Genomic DNA, 22397 nt, shown 5'->3' on the forward strand with positions numbered 1-22397 from the left:
GCCGTTGCTTGCACGAACTGCTCACCCGAATTCCGCCGGGACTCGTAAAAGGGCACGGAAATAAATTATTGATCAAGGCAATCGCCTGTCCCGATCCTCACTCGCGTGACACATGTGTACGTAGGGATGAGCGCTTTTATTTTGAAAATTAAAAATAATCCGTTCGTACGTACGGTGGAGGTGTCGCTGGTCGTTGAGTACTAAGCGTGAGCTACCGGCACTCACAGTGGAGGCGCCTAGTCGCTGTTGATTTCATACGCTAAGTGTAGGGCACGTGTGAGTTACTGTGTGAGTGGGCTCTCACCTTTTGCCAGCCTTCCAGCTGGGGAAGTTTGCAAAACAAGCGGCATGATATGGGGCGTGCAAAAACCATCAGCACTATCAGTAGCGTGCTGATGTTCGGGCCGTGCTGGCCGAACACGACTGCGAAGAACCATCCTCTCGCTATCGGCCACCTGTAATCATCTGTAGAGCGTGCCAGTAAAAAAAAAAGAAAAGGTGTGCGCTGCGAGCTAAGGAGAAAGATATCGATTTTTGGCTACCGCCAGAACAAAACTCAAGCTGCAGGTTGAACTTACAACACTCCGCCAGGTTAAGGGGCTCCGCAAGTGCGTTCCGGGGGGAAAAGCGATAACAAATGGTGGCTCACCATTGTTCGTGGTAATGGTGGCGTTGTTGACGCTGGTGGTGATGCTGCCGCACGTTGGATGGAATTAATTCCGGAAATGGTAATACGTTGCCACTTTTCCGCTCATCTGCAGTGAAACAAAGTGTACAGGTGCGAAAATGTGTAGCGATGTGTAGTGGCTGATTCCTTGTATTCGTGTGGCGAAAAAAAAGAGCGTCCACATTTAGCGGAAAGTGCTCGTGCTGCCAAGTTGCCGAGGAGGAGATTACGCTGCGCTAATACCGTTGAAATCATTCAAGCCCCGTCGAGCATGTGAGTGATGTGTGAATCATACGATAGCATTAGTGTCAGACCGTATTACCATCACGCGGCAAACCCCGGACAAACCCCCAGCCAAGAGGTAAGCGAACGAGCCCTGCGCCATCCATACGGACACGGTATGGACATCACTTGCCACTTACCCGCCGGGTGTGGGCCACTTGTTGAGGGGCGAAAAGAAAAAAGACAACACAAACGATGACAAAGCAGAGGAGAGGTCTTCACTGTCCCATCCTTCCCATTTCCGTACCAACCTGGGTGGTAGCAAATATTCATTGGCACGCGCCCAGGACGGCTTACGATGGGGTTTGCCTACCGCTTGCGGCACGAGGAAGTTTGCTGGACGGGTCCAATTAGAGTGTGTGAAGGTTGTTAGCCGTAATGAAAGATTGCGCTAGCACTTGTGTTGCTACGAGACACTTCCCGCTTTTCCACGACATCCATTGTGATTTATGCGTGTGTGAGCGTATAGCCTTGTGTGTGGTATTGAAATGAAGCTCATCTAATGAGAAAAGTTACAAGTGGGGCTTAGGGGAAAGGTAACATGTGAAGAAGGTTAGATAGCGTTGACCTTGTTGAGAGGAAAGACGTGGCATTCCTTCTTTTCCTGTGGCCTGTAGACATAGGAAGGCTGTTATGGTTGAATTGGTTTAAATCGTAAAGTTTAAATATAATTTTGTTACGGTACGTATGTGATGGTGGAACTATGTTTAGCCAAGGTCGAATGTACATGAACCGCGTTGGATGTTTCACTATCACAGACCCTTTCTTTTTGATTGATTTTTTTATCGATAATACAACATATTGAGCTTAAAACACACAATTAACTATCATTTTGCTTGACTTCACTTGACTTCACATTCACTTAATCGTCGTGACTTAAACAATCGTCGTTTTTGATTAAAAAAAACCTAAGTAACACTACCCAATTTGTTTCCATTGGTTCAATGTTGTCATAAACTAAAATTTGATTTTTTGTAATTTTATGGATTTTACTCTACCTTTTGTTTTACAATCAGAGGAACTTTAGAGGAAATGAATACTTTTTTTTATTTTTTTAACATAATTTGTTACATTTTCAAGTAATTTTTCTTAAAATATTATATCATCCAAGCAAGGTTCAAAGTAATACAGTAGGTGACCGCTAATTGAGAGTTTAAATTTGTGAGAAAAATGCACATTTGCTTCGTAAGATTCCGGATGTTTCATATTTTGACCTTTATGTGATTTTTAACTGTGAATCACTCCAGTAAACGAAATTCCAATTGAAAAACAAAATCCAGTATAACACATCCAGTTAGCGCCTACTGTAGTATTAAATAACAAGTATTAAAATTAATTGTTAAAATTCCTCGGTTATGGGTCGGTAACATAGTGTGCAAAAATGATTAAATGTGCCAAACAGCAAGAGCAAGAGCAATATCACTTCTTGACGAACACCTCCTCCCAGGAGGTGCGTTCCCAGGATTTTTTTACCATATCTTATAGATATTTGGTTCGTTCCCATAATTTATTGGTATTTTCCGATTGGATATCAATACAATTGGACCAAAAAATTCTGGGAAAAATTCGGCCAAAAAATTCGGCCAAAAAATCGTGAGAACGCACCAAAAAAATATGGGAACCCACCAAAAATTGATGGGAACCAACCAATAAATCGTGGGAAATCCTGTAAGAGAGGTTATCATTGTGATGAAACTGGTTTAACGCTAGTAGTTATTTTTTTGCTTATTTATAACGATTTTCTTTGATTACATATATTATTTATTAATTTGAAACAAAAACTTTTTGCTAATTTAAAAGGAATGGGAAGGCCAGGAGGATAGGCGGTATTGCTTAAATTTTTGTTAACTAACATTCTTTGAATCTCAACAAATTTATTGTGTCATACATATGATTTTTTTATCTTCATTTTGTGCTCTTTGCGGCCTTGATGGCAGCTCTTTCCCCTTCTTTAATCTAATATTTTGAGAGTGGCTTTGCATATCTAACGGCGTATCATGAATACTGCCATACAAAGTTTCTTAAATCAATTAAGAGCGATTCCTAACATACCTGCTTAAGACTAACCGACCCAAAAAGTGGCCAAATTGAATGTGCCATGTTTATCACGAACCATTGAGCTGAACCAACAAACGTCTTTGAAAGCTCACTTCTCTTTCCGTTCTGTTTCAATTTTATAGTTAGTGTTGCAAACCTCCCCCCCCCCACTGCCAAACTTTTGCAACAAAGCAAAACAATTCAACATCAATGGATGTATTCACCCGGTTGAAAAAAAGCTCCCAGCCACAAAGTGGTACACTGCTTTTGCCTGCCTCAATACAATACGTCTTTAACATCGATAATCCCCTGCAAGCAATCGCGGAACGCACACACACACACAGAGGGAACCGAAGGAAAAGGAAGCAAGCCAGCACAATATTGACCTTTTGACTTCATTTGTTTCGTGCTCCCGGGCACGGGTATAATATTTTCCCACCCCATACAACACCAATCGCTGTATGGTGTATGGTTATGGCAATAGCTTACAATATATACGCACACCCATGCATACACACACACACACATCCACACCCGGCTGCGTTGTTATCGGGCAATGGAAGCACGTAGTACAAAGCGGAAAATATTTGCATTTCATTTGCATCCATTTTTGTCGGTATGTTTTACCCCGCCGACCATACGGAAGGCCACCGTATTGGGGCACCCGCCATTTGAGAGAGAGAGAGAGAGAGAGAGAGAGAGAGAGAAAAAAAAAACCTATAGAGAGAGGTGCTTAATAAAAAGGTTTGTTGTAAGAGTGGTTTTGTATCGTTTTTTTTTCGTTGCATTTGAAAGAAATACCGCCGTGTTGTATGTAGGCTGATAGCAGTGTGTAACAGCATACATGGAGAGTGCCATGTTAGGATGATAAGCAAATTGGTGGACCGGCATTTTGATAGACGGCGCTTACTGGCGTGGAACGGGTACGATAAGGCGAGATGTATGGAAACCGATACGCGCAGTAAATCATCTCCCGCAAATGAGTGTGCGGGAAGTCATCTTCCGTGAAGTGTCGGGTCATAACGTGAAGAGTGTGGTTATATTTTGAATACTAAAATGATAAATTTTATAATGAATTCATTACACTTTTTTAAATATAATATATACACAAACTAATCCTTAATTTGTGGTGTCATTCGACTTTGCTTACTTTGCTAGTGTAAGCTAGTTACTGTTAGTTTCAACACATCGTCCCAATGATCAGTTATTTAACCTACTAATTTTTGTAATCAGTTACTCATAGCTGGTTGCAAATATCTTGTTACTTTTACTAATTACATTTAACATTTTAGTGCAACTACCAGTTACTTATAACTAATTTATTGTATCTTGTAAAAGGTAAATAGTTAATTTATTAATTGCTCTTATAACTCTACCGATGGTTCTGGAATTTAACGCTCAATATGTTAGTTTCGACTGGCAACACACGGCTCAATTTAAACCAAGCTTACTGTTATCTTATGTATTTGTTCGGTTGTTTATGTGCTATCTATAGCTTCAATTGAGTTATAGGGTAATATTAAGTGATGAGACCACTTCACTCGGAAAATTACTTCCTGAATATAAAATAAAATATAATTACTATATTTCATTCGTGTTTGACGATTAGCTACTAATAACTAGTTACTCTTATCTGCTACTCTAGCCAGTTACTATTAACTGGTTATTTTAGCTTTTACTAGTTAGTTGTACTAGGAACATTTCACTCTATGTCAATTTGACAACCAGTCACGGTAAGCAAATACTGTTGTGCGCCGTTTATTCGGGTATATTTTATCTAGCTGTCTGTTTATCCGTGCTGTTGAGAAATTACAGTTCAATGCAATGATGCCATTGCGTGCTGAAGAGGATAATTGAAAAAAAAAACGGTTACCAGAGCACATTTTCATAGCAAAAAAATCTATAATTCACGGCACGTGTCAAATATTTTCATTAAAAAGGAATGAAGTTAATAAAAAACTGCCTAGGTTTTAAGAAAACATAATATGAATCGAAAAAAATCAGGAATTCGTAATAAAATATATACTTTGACTCATTATCCGTGTTATTCGTGTATCCCGGCAAGGTCGAGTTCCGAAGAGCCCGAATAATCAGCGCTCCATTGTAACTGTGCATATATTCTCATAGAAAAATAATTAGAAATGTAAGTAAAGTAACCTTTTATTTGTGTACTTTTGCAGTAAATTACCATCACTAAGTGTTAATAATTGGAACTCTTTTCTGTAATACAATAGCCACCCTTTATTATTCGAGTTGGGTTGAAAGTGATAAGCTTCTATTTCATTTCTGAGATTATTTTTCTGAGAACTGTCCAGACAAAATATGAAATGCTTTGCTTGGGGCTGGAAAAACGTGGCGTTCTAGGAAGTGCCCGAGGCAATTCTACAAATAACACTTTCAACGTCCAGCAGCTGTGTTTTTCGCTTTCGATGCCCAACGTACAAAATCAATATGGATTTCTCGTTTTACTCGTGGTACACCATCAAACTTGACAGAGCGAGAGGGAAGGTTTTTTTGCTAGGGTAGTAGTGCTGTGCAGCAAGAAACAAATTGAGCCCTTCAGTATATTGATGAGTACATCAATCATTGTCCTGGATAAATAGTGTGCTAGGCATTACCACAGCATCTTTGACATTACAACCTACGTAGCCATGCTGGGCTTATATAGGTTTCGCAAGAATTACATTAACCACGCAAACGGTCAATCAGACTTCACTGCAAGGAGGTGGTTTGGATGAGAAATGGGCTATGTTTGGAATGGTAGGTGGGTGGTGGTCTAATGGTGGTAGACGTACAGTCTAACATTAGATCTTAGGCGCGCCTTTCAATGAACACTAACGTAATAACTAGGTATTACCTCGTGATCTTGGAAAAACATGCTTATCATGGTAAAGAAATCGATCATGGTCTCGCGCCTTTTTTATCCTAGTCTTGATGGGAGGCTGAGTCCACGCCGTCTTAACACTTCAATTTGGGTCTAGCATGCGTTCTGTGCGCTAGTAAAAGCTGTAAATTTATGTTCCGAGATATATTGTCCAGCGTCATACCAATGACATGACCAGCCCACTGTATCCAACCGAGCTTGATTTGCTGCATGATTCTGATCGGAAAAGGTCTCCACACGTACGAAGGCAAAGGATCCTTTGAGCATCTTGTTCTAGCTCTTCTGCTTACAGGGTCTCGGCACATTTGGAAAGCAAAGTATGATACAGTTTCATCCACAAACTTTATGACAGGATTCTCAGAACATGTAAATCTTTTGCTTTAAGACTATTCCTATGCTGTTGCTGGTTTGCAATATGTTGCCAGGGTCGCTTCATCACTTTGATCTCGGATTTAAAAATTTAATGAAAATTGTCTTCCATGAGGTGCATGTTTTTGGAAATAGAACACGATTCAGTTGCCAAAACTGGTTGAACATCTTTATAAAATATGGAATTTGGAACATTCAACAAGTTCAACAACAAGAAGAGGTCTAGCGTTCATCAAACCAGATTCTTGGAATTTTTGGAGCAAATATTTTTCTCCATAGGACGATTACCCGCTTCGGAACGTTCCTTGCAAAAGTTGAAAAAAACAACTCTCATTGGTAATTTGAAAAGACACTCTGCATAACACAGTCAGTTAATTCGAGAAGCCACGACGCCTGTTGCATAGAGCATCTTGATTGCTGGAGTAGACAAAACCGGTGGATAAATATTGGCAAGGTAAAGTTTTGTAATAAAGAGGGCCATTCTATAGAGTGTTTGGCTTCAGACAGATTTCGTGAATGGTAAGGAAGCATCTTATCGTAAGTAGCGCGAATTTTCCTTTGATAGACTGCTTAATCATTCATAGCTCAGTACTCAAAAGTAGAAGTGACTCGACTGCAGACCAGTTTTATTGCTACATAGAGTCGACCGGTCTTTAAGCCGGTCTCATGGTACAGTCGTCAACTCGTACGACTTAACAACATGCCCGTCATGGGTTCAAGCCCCAAATAGACCGTGCCGCCATACGTAGGACTGACTATCCTGCTATGGGGGGAAATCAATAAGTCACTGAAAGCCAACCCCACAAGTGGGTTGGCAGGCCTTGACCGGCATCGGTTGTTGAGCCAAAAGAAGAGAAGAAAAGAAGAGAGTCGACATAAAGCTTTACCCTCTTCAATCCATTAATGCCGTATTAGTAGCTAAACAAATCATCCAGTCTCGTCTGATTTGACGCAACAATCGTTGTCTGTTTATGTCTATCTTAGCCACTTATGGGCTTGCCATTGCAGTTATCCAACTGTCCCAAATGTTCTCTATTTTCACTAACCCACACATTACTGTTCCATACATCCTGAGATCCTCATCATTAAAACATTTGTTAATACTTTGAGCCGCGTTCGTTAACAACCCGGTAGCCCGTCGAAAAAAAAAAGCTTGCGCTGAACAAAAACCTTTCTTCGAGCAAACAATTCCCCACACAATGCGTAAAGCGAAAAGAAGGAAAAAAAGAGTGCTTTTGTCCGATTGCGGTAAGCAGTTAGCGGCTCGTTGGAATCCTTTTACCATCCGTTCTCATCCGTTCCGTCCCCTTTTTTGCGTTTTGCCCCATCCCCAAACATCGGCTGAAGTGTCCCCGTTGGGCCATTTTGGGTGTATTTTATGTGAACTCCAACCCCGGTCCGTAGGTCGGGTATTATTTTCGCTCTGTGAAATGGCATTAAGATTCATCGCATGAAGCATCCGCCCCTTTTCCTTCGGGGGGAGAGCAGTAGTGAGCAGTTGATCAGATTTTTTTATCCTTCCTTCGATTGCGCCACGATTGTGAAAGTGGCGAATGGAGGCAGATAGGAAGCAAAGCAAGCAAAACTCCAGATACAGACTCCAGAAGGGATAAGATGGTGAACGAATGAGGGGAAGGGGGAAAGGGTGGGTTTGAGAGAGCGGGAAGGGCGTGAAGGCAGTATATAACTTGCTCCAATTTCATTCGAGGGACCTGTTTTATTTACTCGCTGGCTGGCAGACGGAAAAAGTTGGTCTTCAGTAGCTCAGCAAACGATGTTGGCCCTTGGTTTCGGAGCTTTGCCGGGAAACACGACTTAAACTTTAGTGACAGTTGTTAAACTGTTTATGTTGTGTTGGAAAATGGTAAAATATTAGATGTATCTTATCACGACATTGTAACGATATGGTGTTACTATGTTTTATGCTTTTTTCGGTTTGTGTAAGGAAATCAGTACTTACGTATATTTTTACTTTATTTATGTATATTTTTTTAAGTTTAAATTTTTATATAACTCAACTACATACAATTTGCCTATAAATGTAATAACACTTTTTAGTAAATTACGTATTTATTTATGAAAGTACTTTGAACATATTTTTAACTATCTTTTCGACAAAGGATCTTTTCCTCCACTCTAAATCACGATATTTGATCTCTTTGCTAATTAAATGCGGTTTGTTCACGAACAAAATTAATGAACACCTCGCTTATCATTACTTTATATTGCCTGCTTCCGGCAAAGTGCGTGAAAATGCCCGCGAGACATCTTTCACCGTACAGCCCGAGATGCCAAAAATATGGTATTGATATTGATTACATTTGTAACCTGACCGTTAAAAAAAACCTCCCAGCTCACCCATAACAAGCCAACACCAGATGCCACGATCTTTCTCGAGACAGGTAAAATTTAATTTATTTCCCCGTACGCAGAAGCCTGCTGGGAAGGAGTTTTCCCGTTGTTTTTTTCTTTCTTTCTTCCGGGAACGCAGCAACAGCGCGCGCGTCTTTATTGCGCCTCCCAGCGGAAGCTGTTTGTCAATGATTTATCTGCGTAATGGTAGCGTCGAAAGACATTATGGCTTCACAAGCCTACCCGTGGGAAAGCGGGACCTCATTTTGTGGTTCGTTTGCTGTTTTTTTTTTTTAATCGTTTGGTTTCTCTGCCAGCGGGAAAAGTTTACCGTCAACAAGGAAAACAGGACCGTCAACCGTCGTGCTCACCTGCGAAATGCTGAGCTAGCGGGCCGGGCGTCGTACTAAGGAGTTGAGCGGTTTGACTTCACCCTAAGAAGGTGTTGGTTCTCTCTTCTGGATCTGCTTTCATCTACCCGTCAGAGAGAAAACTAATGATCCTGCCGTTGGTCGTTGGGCGTATGGCTTGGCATTTGCAATCGGCCGTTTGGAGCCGTTTGCTGGTGGAATGGAGTCGCACAGAGACACATTTAAATTCAGGCCCAATTCAGCGGCGTAAAATAACTTTTGTCAATTAGTACCGAAGCTTAATGTTGATTGAGATGCCCGGTTGGGTAGGAAAGAGGCGGCCTGTTGTTTATGGCAATTCTATACGAAAAGGGGAACGTTTTTGGGGTTCGATGTTTTAAGCGTGAGCCATGTTAAAATTGGAGAAGACGGTTTAATGACAGTTTTGATCGTGAACGAGCGATGTGAGTCGGATTATGTATTGTGTAACAAACGGTACGGGAAATAGGATGAATGATCCTTCGGAACGGATTCGTTCCTTGTTGTATGGCACATATGGATTAAAATATCATTTGACTCGTTATATCGTGAATTGATGAATATGCGCATTTAATGAGCAGCAGAAGCGCGAAAGCCGATTTCAGCGCTTATCTTTTAGTTCAATACACTGCTTTTATTGTGGTAGACAGTCTGTTTTGAAGATATGTTGCTAGGTTGTAATTAGAGCTTTCGTTCCATTTGGTATTGTTTTATTGAGTGAGTATAAAATAGAAATCAAACATGAGATTATTTATGTATATTCAGACGATGAAAGTTGTGTTTAATTTGCTCTGTGATGTGTTAAGATGCTGTTAAAATTTATTACAACTAAGGCTACAACAAATTAGGCGGCTAATATTTAAAAATTTTACGTCATTATTTACTTTCTTTGTTGGGACAATATCCAACTCGAATGGTGGTTAGGTTACATAATTTTTTTTTTAATTTTAAGCGTGTTGAAAGATATAAAATATCAAAGATAATTCAATTAGAGAGAGACATTTAGGGTTGTTAAGTAATACAGTGGAGTCCCTCAGAACGAGTACCTCTTATTAAGAGTGTTTCGAATTAACTAGTGAGTCACTGGAAAGGATTAAACTCGTTATGCCCACATTATTTTATTCGTTGTTGTTGGCAAAGCTATTTTTTTCCAATTCATTTTGTGTCTTATGTTACCTGCAATACTTTTATTGTATTTCATTCCTGAACAGATAATCCATGGTTTTTATTGAACAATACAAGAACCATTTTTTTTAATTAAATTTTATATTTAAAATGTTCTCCAAATTTGTAGTAAATATAACCTAAAAGCCACATTTCCCAAACTACTACCCTTAGTACTAGTGTAAGGTTTAAGTACCACTTATCACAGGAACAAAGGTAACTAGGTAACAAAAGAGTTCAACATCGAAAACAATCATGAGAGGATAATCGCCATACAGCTATAATATAGGGATCAGTGCCAGAGTATACAAGACAACTTTACATCTGGCTCTTCACTGGACATGCAAGGCAAAAAGGACAATGACAGAAAAGAGAAATCCAGCGCTGAGACAACAAAAAAATAAGAACACTATATCGGAGATAGTATCGCGACTCTCGTGAAGTAAAATGGGAGAAACTAGGACACTGACTGGCGTTAGGACATAAACAGGGATTGAACATCACTGATTGGGAGTAAGGCAAAAGATGTGGACTGGAATTGAAAGTAGTCTCGAAACAGAAAATAATAACTTTAAGGGATAAGGCAGCACACATAGCACATTTCTTTTAAATCGAGCATCTCTTAAATGTGAACTCAGGAGAGAATAATAAAAAAATTAAAGAAAAACATGGAAACATTTTAGCTAACAAATATTTTTCATTCTAATTATTGGTCTACGTAATTATACCGAAACTTCCCACATCAAACTCTTCCTTACTACAATCTCTACTCCTAACTGTCATCCAAACGGCTAGGAAAACGACACTGAACACATTCAAACCAACTTCCGTCCCAACAACAACCCATCGAATGGAAACACTTTAATGTGTGCACAAGCTGCAACAAAGTTTTGTAAAACACAATACTGCCCGGACGCGAGCAGCGCGTTAAAAGGTTAGCAAAACTGCTGCTTCTCCCCTTTGTGCACTGCCGCTCCGTTGTCGCGGCACATAATATCGCTTTTCATACGACCCGCCATGCTTCCACCATTCGGGTTACAAAGTTCGAGAGCACAGTGGTTTGGTACTAGACATGGGCAAAATGAATCAGAACTGAATGATTCATTCCAATCTTTACACTGAGTGAACGAGTACCGCACCGCCAGATAAATGGAAATGATTCTTCCGCACGCTAGCGGTGCGGTATTGATTCTCCGTGCGGATGCTCTCCCTATCGACTATGAAAGTGTGCGATACATCTCCGCACGCTAGCGGTGCGGTATTGATTCTCCGTGCGGACGTTCTCCGCGCCGACTATGAATGTGTGCGATACATCTCCGCACGCTAGCGGTGCGGTAATGATTCTTTGTGCGGACGTTCTCCGCGCCGACTATGAATGTGTGCGATACATCTCCGCACGCTAGCGGTGCGGTAATGATTCTTTGTGCGGACGTTCTCCGCGCCGACTATGAATGTGTGCGATACATCTCCGCACGCTAGCGGTGCGGTATTGGTTCTCCGTGCGGAAACTCTCCATACCGATCATAAAAGTGTGCAACAAACCACCGCACGCGGTGCGGAGTTCATTCTCCTACTCAGAAAATCAGCATGCTTTTTCGATCTGATAGTGTGTTAAATAGAACGAGAAAGCTTCTGTTATCCATGTCTTCTTTCCCGTTCCGCAAAATAGCAATACAATTTCGCTCTAGTAGTTTTTCTTCATCAGACCGAAACTGCAGGTAATTTTCCATAAGTTTGAAGCACCCGATGTCGGCTCTGAATTTATGAAGAAGATTCTCCTCATGGACTATAGTTAACCACAGTTTATTAAACGGTACGATTAATTGAATGAGTGTTATGAATCCGTTGTTTTGAACGGCGATAAAGTTACATTTTTATAAAAAATACTTTAAACGAGTAGAACACAAAATGAATAATGATATAAGGAAATAAAACAAATCGTGATAAATTTAAAGTTTACATGAGCATTAAAACAACTTTGATTTCCTTTTTCTATGTTTGTAAATGTAACTTTATAAAAAAAATAAAATAAAATCGTTTGGATATTTTTACAGCATATAATCGATATTTAAAAACGTACCGCACCTCAGGCGTGCGAAAGAATCACCGCACGCGTTCAGTTCATTCCACTGAGCGAACTGGACCGCACTTGATCTTTAAAAAGAATCATTTTTCCCATGACTATTTGGTACAGCACCGAGTACAATCATCGAGTACGAAAGCAAACCAAGGGAACGATGCTTCACAAGACACCACACAGACACACACGAGCACCCACTTCGGTAGGGAAGAGTGAAAGGCGCTAAGAGATTCGCCCAACAACGGGTAATGCAAAAGTGCAAGCGTGTGCTTTCCTTTTGTGGTGCATCGGCGCACAGCTTCCTCGCTTTATTCGTGTTCCGCTTTTAATATGATCCCAGATATGCGGTGTGTGCAGAAGACAACGGCAAGAAAATGAAAACGCCCGGAACAGGTTCCCGTGCCGGGCGAACTATGGAAGTGCATACGGATTAAAAGTTTGCACGGCGCGAAGTCTGCGGGACGAACGCGCGACTGCGACCTCCGCTGTGGTTCGATGTGGTTTGAGATGAGTTTAATCTTGGCGCGTTTTATGCTGCTATTGGAGTAGTGCTGTTCGATGCCGTTAGCAAAAGGTCAATATTGTTTGTGTTTCATTATTTGTAACGTCCTGGTTGAAATTGTTAACACTGTCACAATGTTGTAGACGAAGTTTGCCAGGAGTAAATGGATTTGTGAAGTTCGCTACAATACTTTCTTAATGTTCATGAAAATAAACTCTTAAATTAATAATCTTTTTATAACACAATTATATTTAAATATCGATTAAATTTTTTTGTTTGTGACAAATTGTATTTTATTTATTCAAATTATTGGTTCTTTACCTTTTTAATCATATTTTTTTCAATTTTATTATAATGCTTGTTTTATTATTTTTGTTCAATTTCTTTTCGTATTTAAAACTCTCATTCATATATTCTGTACTTTTGTTTAGCTTTTTGCTATTTTTTCCACATTTCAGAGTGTTATGCTAGATTAGAATTATTTTTTTTATTTTTTCATGTTTCTGTAGTTGTTTTATAACATCTTCTTTTATTTTTATTTCCCATTTCTTTTTAATTGTTGTTGTTATAGCTATATTTTCATTTCATTTGATATCTTATGTTACAAGTAATACTTTTAGTGTGTTTATTATCTTCGGTTTATCTATTGTTTTGAAGTATTCAACAATTCTTGTCAGTTTTGTATTTGATTATTTTGTTTTAACTACTTTTTTTTATTTGTTATTAACTCGTTTTTGTAGTTGTTTTAGATCACCTAAATTTATTTTCATTTCCTGCTTCTTTTTCATTGTTGCTATAGCTATATTTTCATTTCATTTGACATCTTCTGTTACAAGTAATACTTTTGATGTTTTTATTATCATCAGTTCATCTATTGCTTTGACTTATTTGACAATTTTTGCCAATTTTGTGTTTGATTATATCATTTTAAATACTTGTTTTCAATTGGTTTTTCTTGACTCGTTCAGCATTTTTTGTATTTTTTAACAAATATTTACGTTATTATATAGTTTTTTGGCAATGTAAAAAAAGGCTTTCTTTACTTTTCCAAAATACTGATCAATGTCTTAAATTTACATCGTATTATCGTTTACAGCTCAATACACTTACATACATAAATGAACGTTTTACAGACATAATTAAACAATGAAATGAATTTGTACCAAATTTTCACCACACAAACCGTGAAGCAAAGCGCACTGTCCACCGGCGTCTTGTGAAGCGCACTCTTCGGTTAGTGCGGATGAAAATGCACTGCATCAGTGGCGGTCGGTGCATGCGAATCGTTGCAACGCAATCGCACTCTACAATCAAACCAATACAAAATGCACCCGCTTTACCATTATTGCACACCGCTGCTTTACTGCTGCCTGGTGCTGCTAGTGTCCTTGTGCCTATGTGCGATCAAAACCGAGGAAAACTCCAGCTGTCCCGCTTGTGGTTCGTATTCTACTCGCTCGCTAGCACGCAGGGAAAAAAAGGTGTCCATGTATTAAGAGTGCTTTTAATCCCACCCCCCCATTCCATCCTCCATCTCTCGTTCGGTAGTTTGCGGTAAGGTGCCGAACCCACCGTTACCGAACAGTTTGCGCGTGATCGGCGGTAACACTTCCGACATCGACCAGTACCCCTGGATGGCGGCGCTCTACTATCGGCAACAGTTTACCTGCGGTGGAAGTTTGATTAACGATCGCTACATCCTGACGGCGGCCCACTGTGTGGCCCGGATGGATGCGGCCGGGTTCGAGGTGTACCTGCGGCGTCCGAACATTGCCACCCTCAACCCCGAAGCCGTGCACCGGCGAGTGGCACGGATCGTAATGAACCGCTACCAGGAGCTGCGGAACAACAATGATGTGGCGCTGCTACTGCTGCATGGGCCCGTCGGGGTTGCGGATGGGCTCGTGCCAATCTGTCTGCCGGTGGATGGGTCGAACTTTGACGGCAAGGAGGCCATCGTTACCGGCTGGGGCACGACGGAGAGTGGGGAGCTGTCGGAGCACCTGCAGCAGCTTACCGTGCCCATACTTACGAACCAGCAGTGCCGGAAGTCGGGTTACTTTCGGTTTCAGATCACGGCGAAAATGTTGTGCGCCGGGTACCTGGAGGGGGGCCGTGATTCGTGCCAAGGTGACAGTGGTGGACCGCTGCAGCTGGCGAAGGGTGAAACGGGCCAGCAGCAGATTGTGGGCGTTGTGTCCTGGGGCAATGAGTGTGCCCAACGAAATTATCCCGGTGTGTACGCGCGTGTTACCCGGTTCGTGAGCTGGATCCGAAGCCACAGTCGGGGTGCTTGCTGGTGCACTAACGGGTAAGGGGTGGAAGATGGAAAACTTTGTGGCCGTGCCGGTGACAGCGAGCAATTAATTTCGAGAAACTCTTCAAGAATGAGGCAGAAGGATATGTGCGAGTTTGTGAGAGTGTGTGTTTGCAGAATGAACCTTTTGGAGTCGTTAGAAAAGATTGTGATGTGAATTTTTAAAATGGGTGGAAAAGCGACTGCACATGAGCATGGTGAAGAATGTGTCCCGACCAGAGCAGCTCCAACAGGTGCTTTGTTGTGTTCCCTTCTCGGTAAAGTGTCTTCCATCGAACGAATCGTTCTTTGAAATCAAATTTAAGTTAAATTGCCTGATTTAAGAGGAACATCCGAAGGAAATGATTCCCTCCCATTCTACAGAAAGCAAGCGATACTCCGTCACGGGCAAACGATAAAACGATAATGATTTGACAGCGGTACCATCAACCGTCAATCCCAGTTTTAACGTGAATAAATATTTTAAACGAAACTTTCTCGATTGGTTTTTACTTTACAAAGCTGAACCAGTCGCGTACGATGAACACCAACACCGAAGCACTGTACTTGGAAAAGCATTAAATTTGTAGCAGATTCGGTTCGTGGAGCCGTTCTGTTGTAGTTGTAATCGAAAGATTCCTCCCTTTTATTGTTGTTGTTGTCTAGGTGATGAATTTATGTCAGTCCAATTGCCGCCGATTGAGGTTCATCGTACACGACTGGCTGGCTGGCTGGCTGGCTGGAAGATGATTACCATCAATCAAAATGAAATCATAAATCAAATGGTACAAAATTCAGCAGTTCGTGAATAAATCATGCGTTTCGTCTTCGCTGCCGCTGCTTACAGTACTTAGGGTAATGAAATTCTTAAAGAGAATAGAAGCGAAGCTTCTGAGAGAAATAGAAATGGCATAGCAGAGCAGTGGCAAACAGAAGTTTGGGTTAAAATTGTAAAATCAATGATTGAAATAATTGCTTCGTTCGTCGTAGATGGGGAGGTCGCTTCAATTTAAAGTGAAAGATTAGCTGATTCCAGGTATATTGATACTGGAGATGGTACAGCTGTGTCGGATTTCACGCCCGAGTTCACCGTGTTATGTCTTGATACGATTTTTTTATATAGTAACATATTGTTGAAATGTTTGTTTACTTTATTGGTCAACATCCTAAGCAACATCTTACGTTGAAATTACTACCCACGCCGTATTGGTTACAAAGCGATGAGTATTTTGCATGAGAAACTTTTCATAAGTAACGAAGGCGATATGATGCCTACAGTTTTAATACCAGTCGACAAGTAGACATTCATATTTTTTTTATTCAGGAGTGACGGTCCAAAAAGGCCGTATTGCTTAAGACATTCATAAATATCACAATAATAATATACGTCCAGGTAATATGTCAACGTGTGAAGAATTAATTTAAAACCTTTTTCTAATTAAAAACTGTAAGTACCGATACGTTGCACCGATACCGATATCGTTGCAGATTTATGATATTTTACAATGTTTAGAGTAAAATTACTGGAGATCTTTATTTTTTTTCTCAAAAGTATGAGGTTTGCTCTAGTAATACAGGGATTAGACCGATTACAATTGAATTAATAAGAAAATATTAAATGCCAAAAATGCCTTAAGTGTCCGTAATTTGAAGCAGTACGGTACATACAGGTAATATTTCAACGTGTAAACAATTAATGGCCAAGACCAATTTGTGGTTGAAATGTAGAATGGAATAATGCTTTTTAAAACATTTTCTTATTCAAAACTTGACTTTTAGGTAGTTTAGTGTTATATTTTGAATAGAGTCAAGGAACTCAAAAACAATAGCATCTAGTTTTACTGTCTAATTTAATGATTTCACTCTTCCAACTATTCTTCGTTAGAACTGTTGTCAGATTTTTTTACCAACATTACATTCTGTGCCTATCGACAAAAAAACACATTCTATATGTTTTGTTATGAGTAATACGCAATGTAAAGGATTTTATACAGACACACAATGCAGATTCAATCATCGCGAAATATGTTTAATTTTTAAATGAACAATTTTACTTTAAGTTAGCATAGTCTTGAGTTATATTTGCGATTATAAAACCCATCATTGCGCAATTAGGAAATATGTATTCATTTCTCTTCTAAGTTAAAAAGAAAGTAAAGGTTGGCATAGTTTGAAATGATATTTTCTAAACTAGTAGATTAATTTGTTACTATAAGTTATATATTTTTGTTACATCAATCTGATCCAGTAGTAAGGAAATGAAAGTTTAAAAAAAGGAAAATTTAAAGTAATATGAAATAATCTGAACAGAGTGTTGAACTTAAACAGGATGCAGATGCTTAACGTAAGATGAATGTTTCAAAATCAAAATCTGCTATACTTTATAACCTCTAATCAGTCGTTTGAATGGGTTCATAATAATCGTCACAAAACCGGCACTTAAAATCACTTAAGTTGCCCATTTTTAAGAACATTTGAAGGCACTTCAGTTTTCTTTCTCTTGTCGTGTTAGAAAGGCTTTAAAATTGGAATCTCACATTGAGGACCTCTTACCATTCTTCACAACAACAACAAATAAAAAACACCCGCCCGGATGGAAACACTTGTAAAGACACGCGCGACTGCCATTTATGAGCTAAAAGCTTCACAGCGTCATCTGCGCCAAAGAAAAGCGGCAGTTAATCGAAAGACATTGCACGAAGCGGCATGTTGCCGCCCTGCGCCCCATACGTGTCGTGTTGTGCACACACAATTGGCTGGGCCCTCAATTGATAGCTTTATGTCTCCGGTCGCTCCGGTGTGTGCCATGGGAATACCGTGGAATCTTAATTTTTCGCCAACCGACCCCGCTTCTACCACTCGCTCCCGGTGGCACAAAGGTGCCGGGAACTTTAATCTTTTCCCATCGCATGCTGTTGAATTGCCGAAACGGGCGCGTCGAGCGCTCGGAGCGTTGCGATGGGATGCTTTTTCGCAGAAGCCTTGAAGCTTTGTTGTTGTTTAGCTAGTCACGTTACGGTGAGCAAAGTCGGAAGGCACCCGTTCGGAACGGAAGCATGCTGGCATTGGGTGGTCGCGAAAGTTTGATGCGCTACGGTGGTGCGCATGCGCTCGCTGGAAGTGTGCGTGAGTGCCGGAGGGGTTCGTTCGTTCGACCACGTTTGCATTCGTACGTGTCGGCGTTTCCGTACGCTTCATTCCGGTTTCAGTAGGGCAGTGGTGCGGTACGATTGCCCGCTAAGGACGATCCGTAAGGACCGCTGGTCCTTTTTGAAGCTTCTATTTGGAAGCCAGGACTTGGGTGCAACTAGTGTGTGCAGCTTTCTGGCTTTAGTTAAGTTAAAATCTCGTGCATACAGTGTGCAGCTTTTAATTAGCTCGTGACCCAGAAGTCACCCAATCGATTTCAATCCCAAACCTAATAAGAAAATACAGCAAACTCCGACCGTATTGATGGATGCAGCTTGTCTGGATGTAGTGTCAGTCCAATCCTCCAGTGGCATCATAAAAATGTATTAAAGTTGCAAGCACGACCAATTGGGCGACATTGTACAGTGGAGGACGACAAGCGGAAAATGTAAAGTGCAGTGGGTGTGTGTGTGTGTGTAATAGCGTGTGAAGCATGAGGTAAAGGCCGACACGATGTTGCCTGGCGTCAGTGATCGGTGGGCAAGCGTGTTTTAACGGCTTCGGGTTTATCGTTCGCCTTCATCGAAGTAATTGATCATTTGGATGCACCGACCGCGACAGTGCCGGGTAAGGTGCTGAAGGTGAGTACGACGGCGGTTCCATCGTCGAAGCCTTACAGCGTGCTGGCGATGAGAAAAGCTGGATCAAATATTTATTACCGATACGATTCGTTGGTTCACGGGTGAGAAGCACTACGAGGTAGACGGGTGACATGGATAACGGTGTATAGCAACATACAGGCACATATGGCTTAATGTTTTGATTGTGATTAAACAATGATGATATTGATGATGATGATGTTGATGATGTAAGTAACATATTGAAGTTTGATAGCTTCATTTTCCAAGTAATTGAACATTTCTCTAGCATTAGGATGACATACAAATTCTTTTGTTCCAAACTTCAACGGAGTGAAAGCGGAAAACTGCAACTGTTCTTATTACAACGAATTTTTGTATTGTCTAACAAGCACTAAACCAGACTTATTTGAATAATGGATGTGCTGTTTGGTTTTCACCGTGTTTTTTTTTCACAGAAATTGTCACTAGCAATCCATCAAAAAGACGTGGTGTGTCATAAATGTCAGCGAAATGATAAACACCTCCCATCGGGGTCTGGTCGTGTGTGAAAACTGTCGCGGTCGTATGTTGTCAGTGGCTGTGCATACCAGCTACCAAAACAACCACATGGATACACACTAACAGCTGTGACAAGAAATGTTATACATTTAATATTTTTACTAGCGTTTTTTTTTTCAACATCTGGGTTTATAACCATCTTTAAGTTTAGTAGAGGATAAAACAAAGCTAGATACTCTGTTCAACTTAAATTTGAACATAGAAGATTTGGATCTGATGCTCGTAGTTTCAACTTCTTGTCAATTTAGTCCGTTATATGGCGCCATTTGTGGCTTCCCAGTTCCTTATCACTAGGTAGTCTCGGCAAACTCATATCAATTATTTAAATTTATTAAAAAAATGATAAATTTATTATGAAGGTCAATCATTATCTAGGTGTTTACTATTGCAATTGAAATATTTTGTAAGAGTAGATCATTTTAAGCAGTTGTCTTTAGTTATGTGTCAACAAACAACAATAAAGTCGAATTAGTTATTACACGCTATAGCCGCCAAAAATTCCTATTAATGGATATAAATCTATTTTGAATCTCTATTCTAATCGCTTTTATGATTCTCATTGGTATTTCAATATTTATTGATGAAAATAGGTATTGTAATTTGCAACAAAAGGCATGAGCTTTTATGCTTTTCACATCTGCAGATAACTAAAAGATACATTGATTTTTTTTTAATATATATAGAAAAATTAATGAATATAAGTAATAAGGTTTTTATATTTTTCTCGTGTTTTTTTACACATTGAGTTCTCCACACAAAAAAGCTTTGCCGAGTAGCGTTATGACGGCTTAATATATCATGTTCTTCATGTATTCCACACCCTAACGCATCTGAGCAACACAATTCTACCAAAGTATAGATTTTTAAACATTTTCCTGTTTTTTTTATATGTATGTGCTTGTACATTTCTACCAAAAATCCGCCAAGCACAGCTGGATGGCCAGAAAAAGGCGTCCAATAAAAGCTCTAGAATTATCGTCGGAAATACATTGATATTATATATGACGGAATGGCCATACCCGTGGTGTTTCATAACGTTCGATATCGAATGGAGCTGACTGTTTGGGCGTAAGTGTTGGACAGTTTTATCTCTGGAATTGAAATTAAAATTAATACTGAACAGAGTTGGTGCGGTGAGTAAATACACCATTAATTAATTAATGCCCAGAAGGGTATGACAGTACCAAAAACAACTCGAAATTTGATAACAATCAATTGATTTATTCAATCGATTGATTTATATCTAGAAAAACTCATCTTATGAGACTCTTTAAAAAGCTATAATTCCAGCGTACCGGAATAGTTACACTTCTCTTGACCTTTTCCGTAGAATGACCCATGTTTGATTCAACTGCGATAGTTTTACCGAGTTGAAAGACAAATAGTTGTGAACGAAAATTAAAGAAAACATTTTGCTTGCCGGATTGAAAACCCTTATCCCTGTGATAAACCTTCTCAGAATTGCGTTAAAAACTGTACCTTTCGTTCTTGCACGAACCTTTCCAGCAAAGCATCTTTTCTTTGCGTTATTTCTCCACAAGTAACACATTACTCACTGTCTCTGCTGCCAACTGCCGTTTGCTTGCATTGCTGCAGTACACAGCGCTCCATCCTTTAAGCTCAAGTGGTGCACATGGTTGTTGTCGTTGTTGTTGTTGCCGTGAAGGATGTTTTCTTACCGCACGGCGAGGCCGACATACCCCCACTGGCAACACATGCCGACACTTGAAGCCATTCTTTTAAGCAGCACAACTTTTTTTCCGAGACCGATGGTTTTAGCTGCATTGACCGAAGGGAAGGAAGGATGGATGGAAAGTTGAGCGGTAGCCGGCAGTGTCACGCGTCTCAAGTAACCCTGCTCAACCAGGGGTACCACGGTTCGAACGGCACGTACCGTTTGCCGGCGCTGTGTTGTGTTCGCCCCATCCATGAAAACATTCCATCCGTAGGGTTTGTGCGAAAAATGTGCAACCCTCCCCCATCCCATCCTCCTCTATCAAGTGGAAGTAGCAGTAGCGCCCACCAGTCACGGATCTCGGCAGGAATCACCAGGACCAAGGGCAGCAGCAGCGGTTGGTCAAGATATTTCATCGAAAACGGTCTAAGGATTTACATCATGAAATATAATATAATATTTTCTTGTTGGAAGGTTTTTTTTTACGGTCACTTCCTGCATCGCTCGCTCGTTTGCATTACTGGCCCATGTTAATCTTCCCTGCTGTTCGGGAAATCGCTTGCTGGATATGTAAGTTAGATCGTTATTTCTTTGTAAAAAAGGGGACAAAGCGAGAAAAAAAAACACAAAATCACCCCATAAATCATCCCGAAAAAACCGGGTGATAATTTAGGGGATAATGCTTTCTTCTTTTTTGGATAAAATAGAAAGAGAAGGTCACCACCGGTAAGGTGGGTCACAAAAAGGTTAGAAATAGATAGAGCTGAATAAATGATCTTATTGTTGGTTTGGTCATCTGTTACGATACGATAGGTCGTACAATATAATAGAGTTGTAAACTCATTTGATTAGCCAATCCAACCTTAACCTTGAGCAATTTCTATAAAATAATAATTAACTAATGAAATTCCTTTTAATAACGTTTATAGCACACGAACGAAAGTGAAGAACGAGAACGCAGGAAACAGGAAACTCTATCGACAATCATAAAAGTTAACTAGTGCATCATTAGCCTCTGCAACGTACAACTCGTTGATGAGGCATTTTAAAGAGAAGCAAAAAATACTTCCCAGTCGAACTGTTTGGGTTATTTTTCTATGTTCCAAATCGAACCTGTTGAGCAAATTTTCTGCTACTACCACCATCACTCGCTCACACTTACCTACAGCACACGAGCACAGTGTTAAAGGTCCGTTCCGCCTGTGTACATAAGGCTAAGTGGTGTTTAATAGTAGATGGAAATAGAGAGCGAGAGTGTGTGTGTGTGTAAGGAGAACAAAAAAATGACGCAAAATGCCGTCATGTATGTTGCAGCAAGCGGTAATTACGTTTGTGGGGTAATACTTTAAAGTACACAAACAGGCTTGGCTTG

The 22397-nt window shown here is 40.2% G+C and overlaps 2 protein-coding genes across 3 annotated transcripts in view; both read left to right on the forward strand.

The window, feature by feature from the left end:
* The first annotated feature begins 395 nt into the window (after positions 1 to 395).
* The window catches only part of LOC121596974 (synaptotagmin-5), a 30992-nt gene continuing 8990 nt past the window's right edge, over positions 396 to 22397 (forward strand). Inside the window, exon 1 of one of the 2 annotated variants that reach the window (XM_041922405.1) lies at positions 396 to 1028. The gene's annotated coding sequence lies outside the window, so the exon portion shown is untranslated. Of the gene's footprint in view, positions 1029 to 18220; positions 18793 to 22397 lie in introns of those variants that run through there. The other variant, XM_041922404.1, reaches the window with a different exon arrangement.
* LOC121596975 (trypsin-7-like) lies at positions 13837 to 15492 on the forward strand. The gene is made up of 2 exons (XM_041922408.1): positions 13837 to 14166; positions 14275 to 15492. Exons 1-2 carry the CDS (start codon positions 14052 to 14054, stop codon positions 15039 to 15041), a joined length of 882 nt encoding a protein of 293 aa, XP_041778342.1. The 5' UTR covers positions 13837 to 14051; the 3' UTR covers positions 15042 to 15492.

Source organism: Anopheles merus, chromosome 3R (assembly GCF_017562075.2).
Source record: "Anopheles merus strain MAF chromosome 3R, AmerM5.1, whole genome shotgun sequence".
Taxonomy (NCBI): domain Eukaryota; kingdom Metazoa; phylum Arthropoda; class Insecta; order Diptera; family Culicidae; genus Anopheles; species Anopheles merus.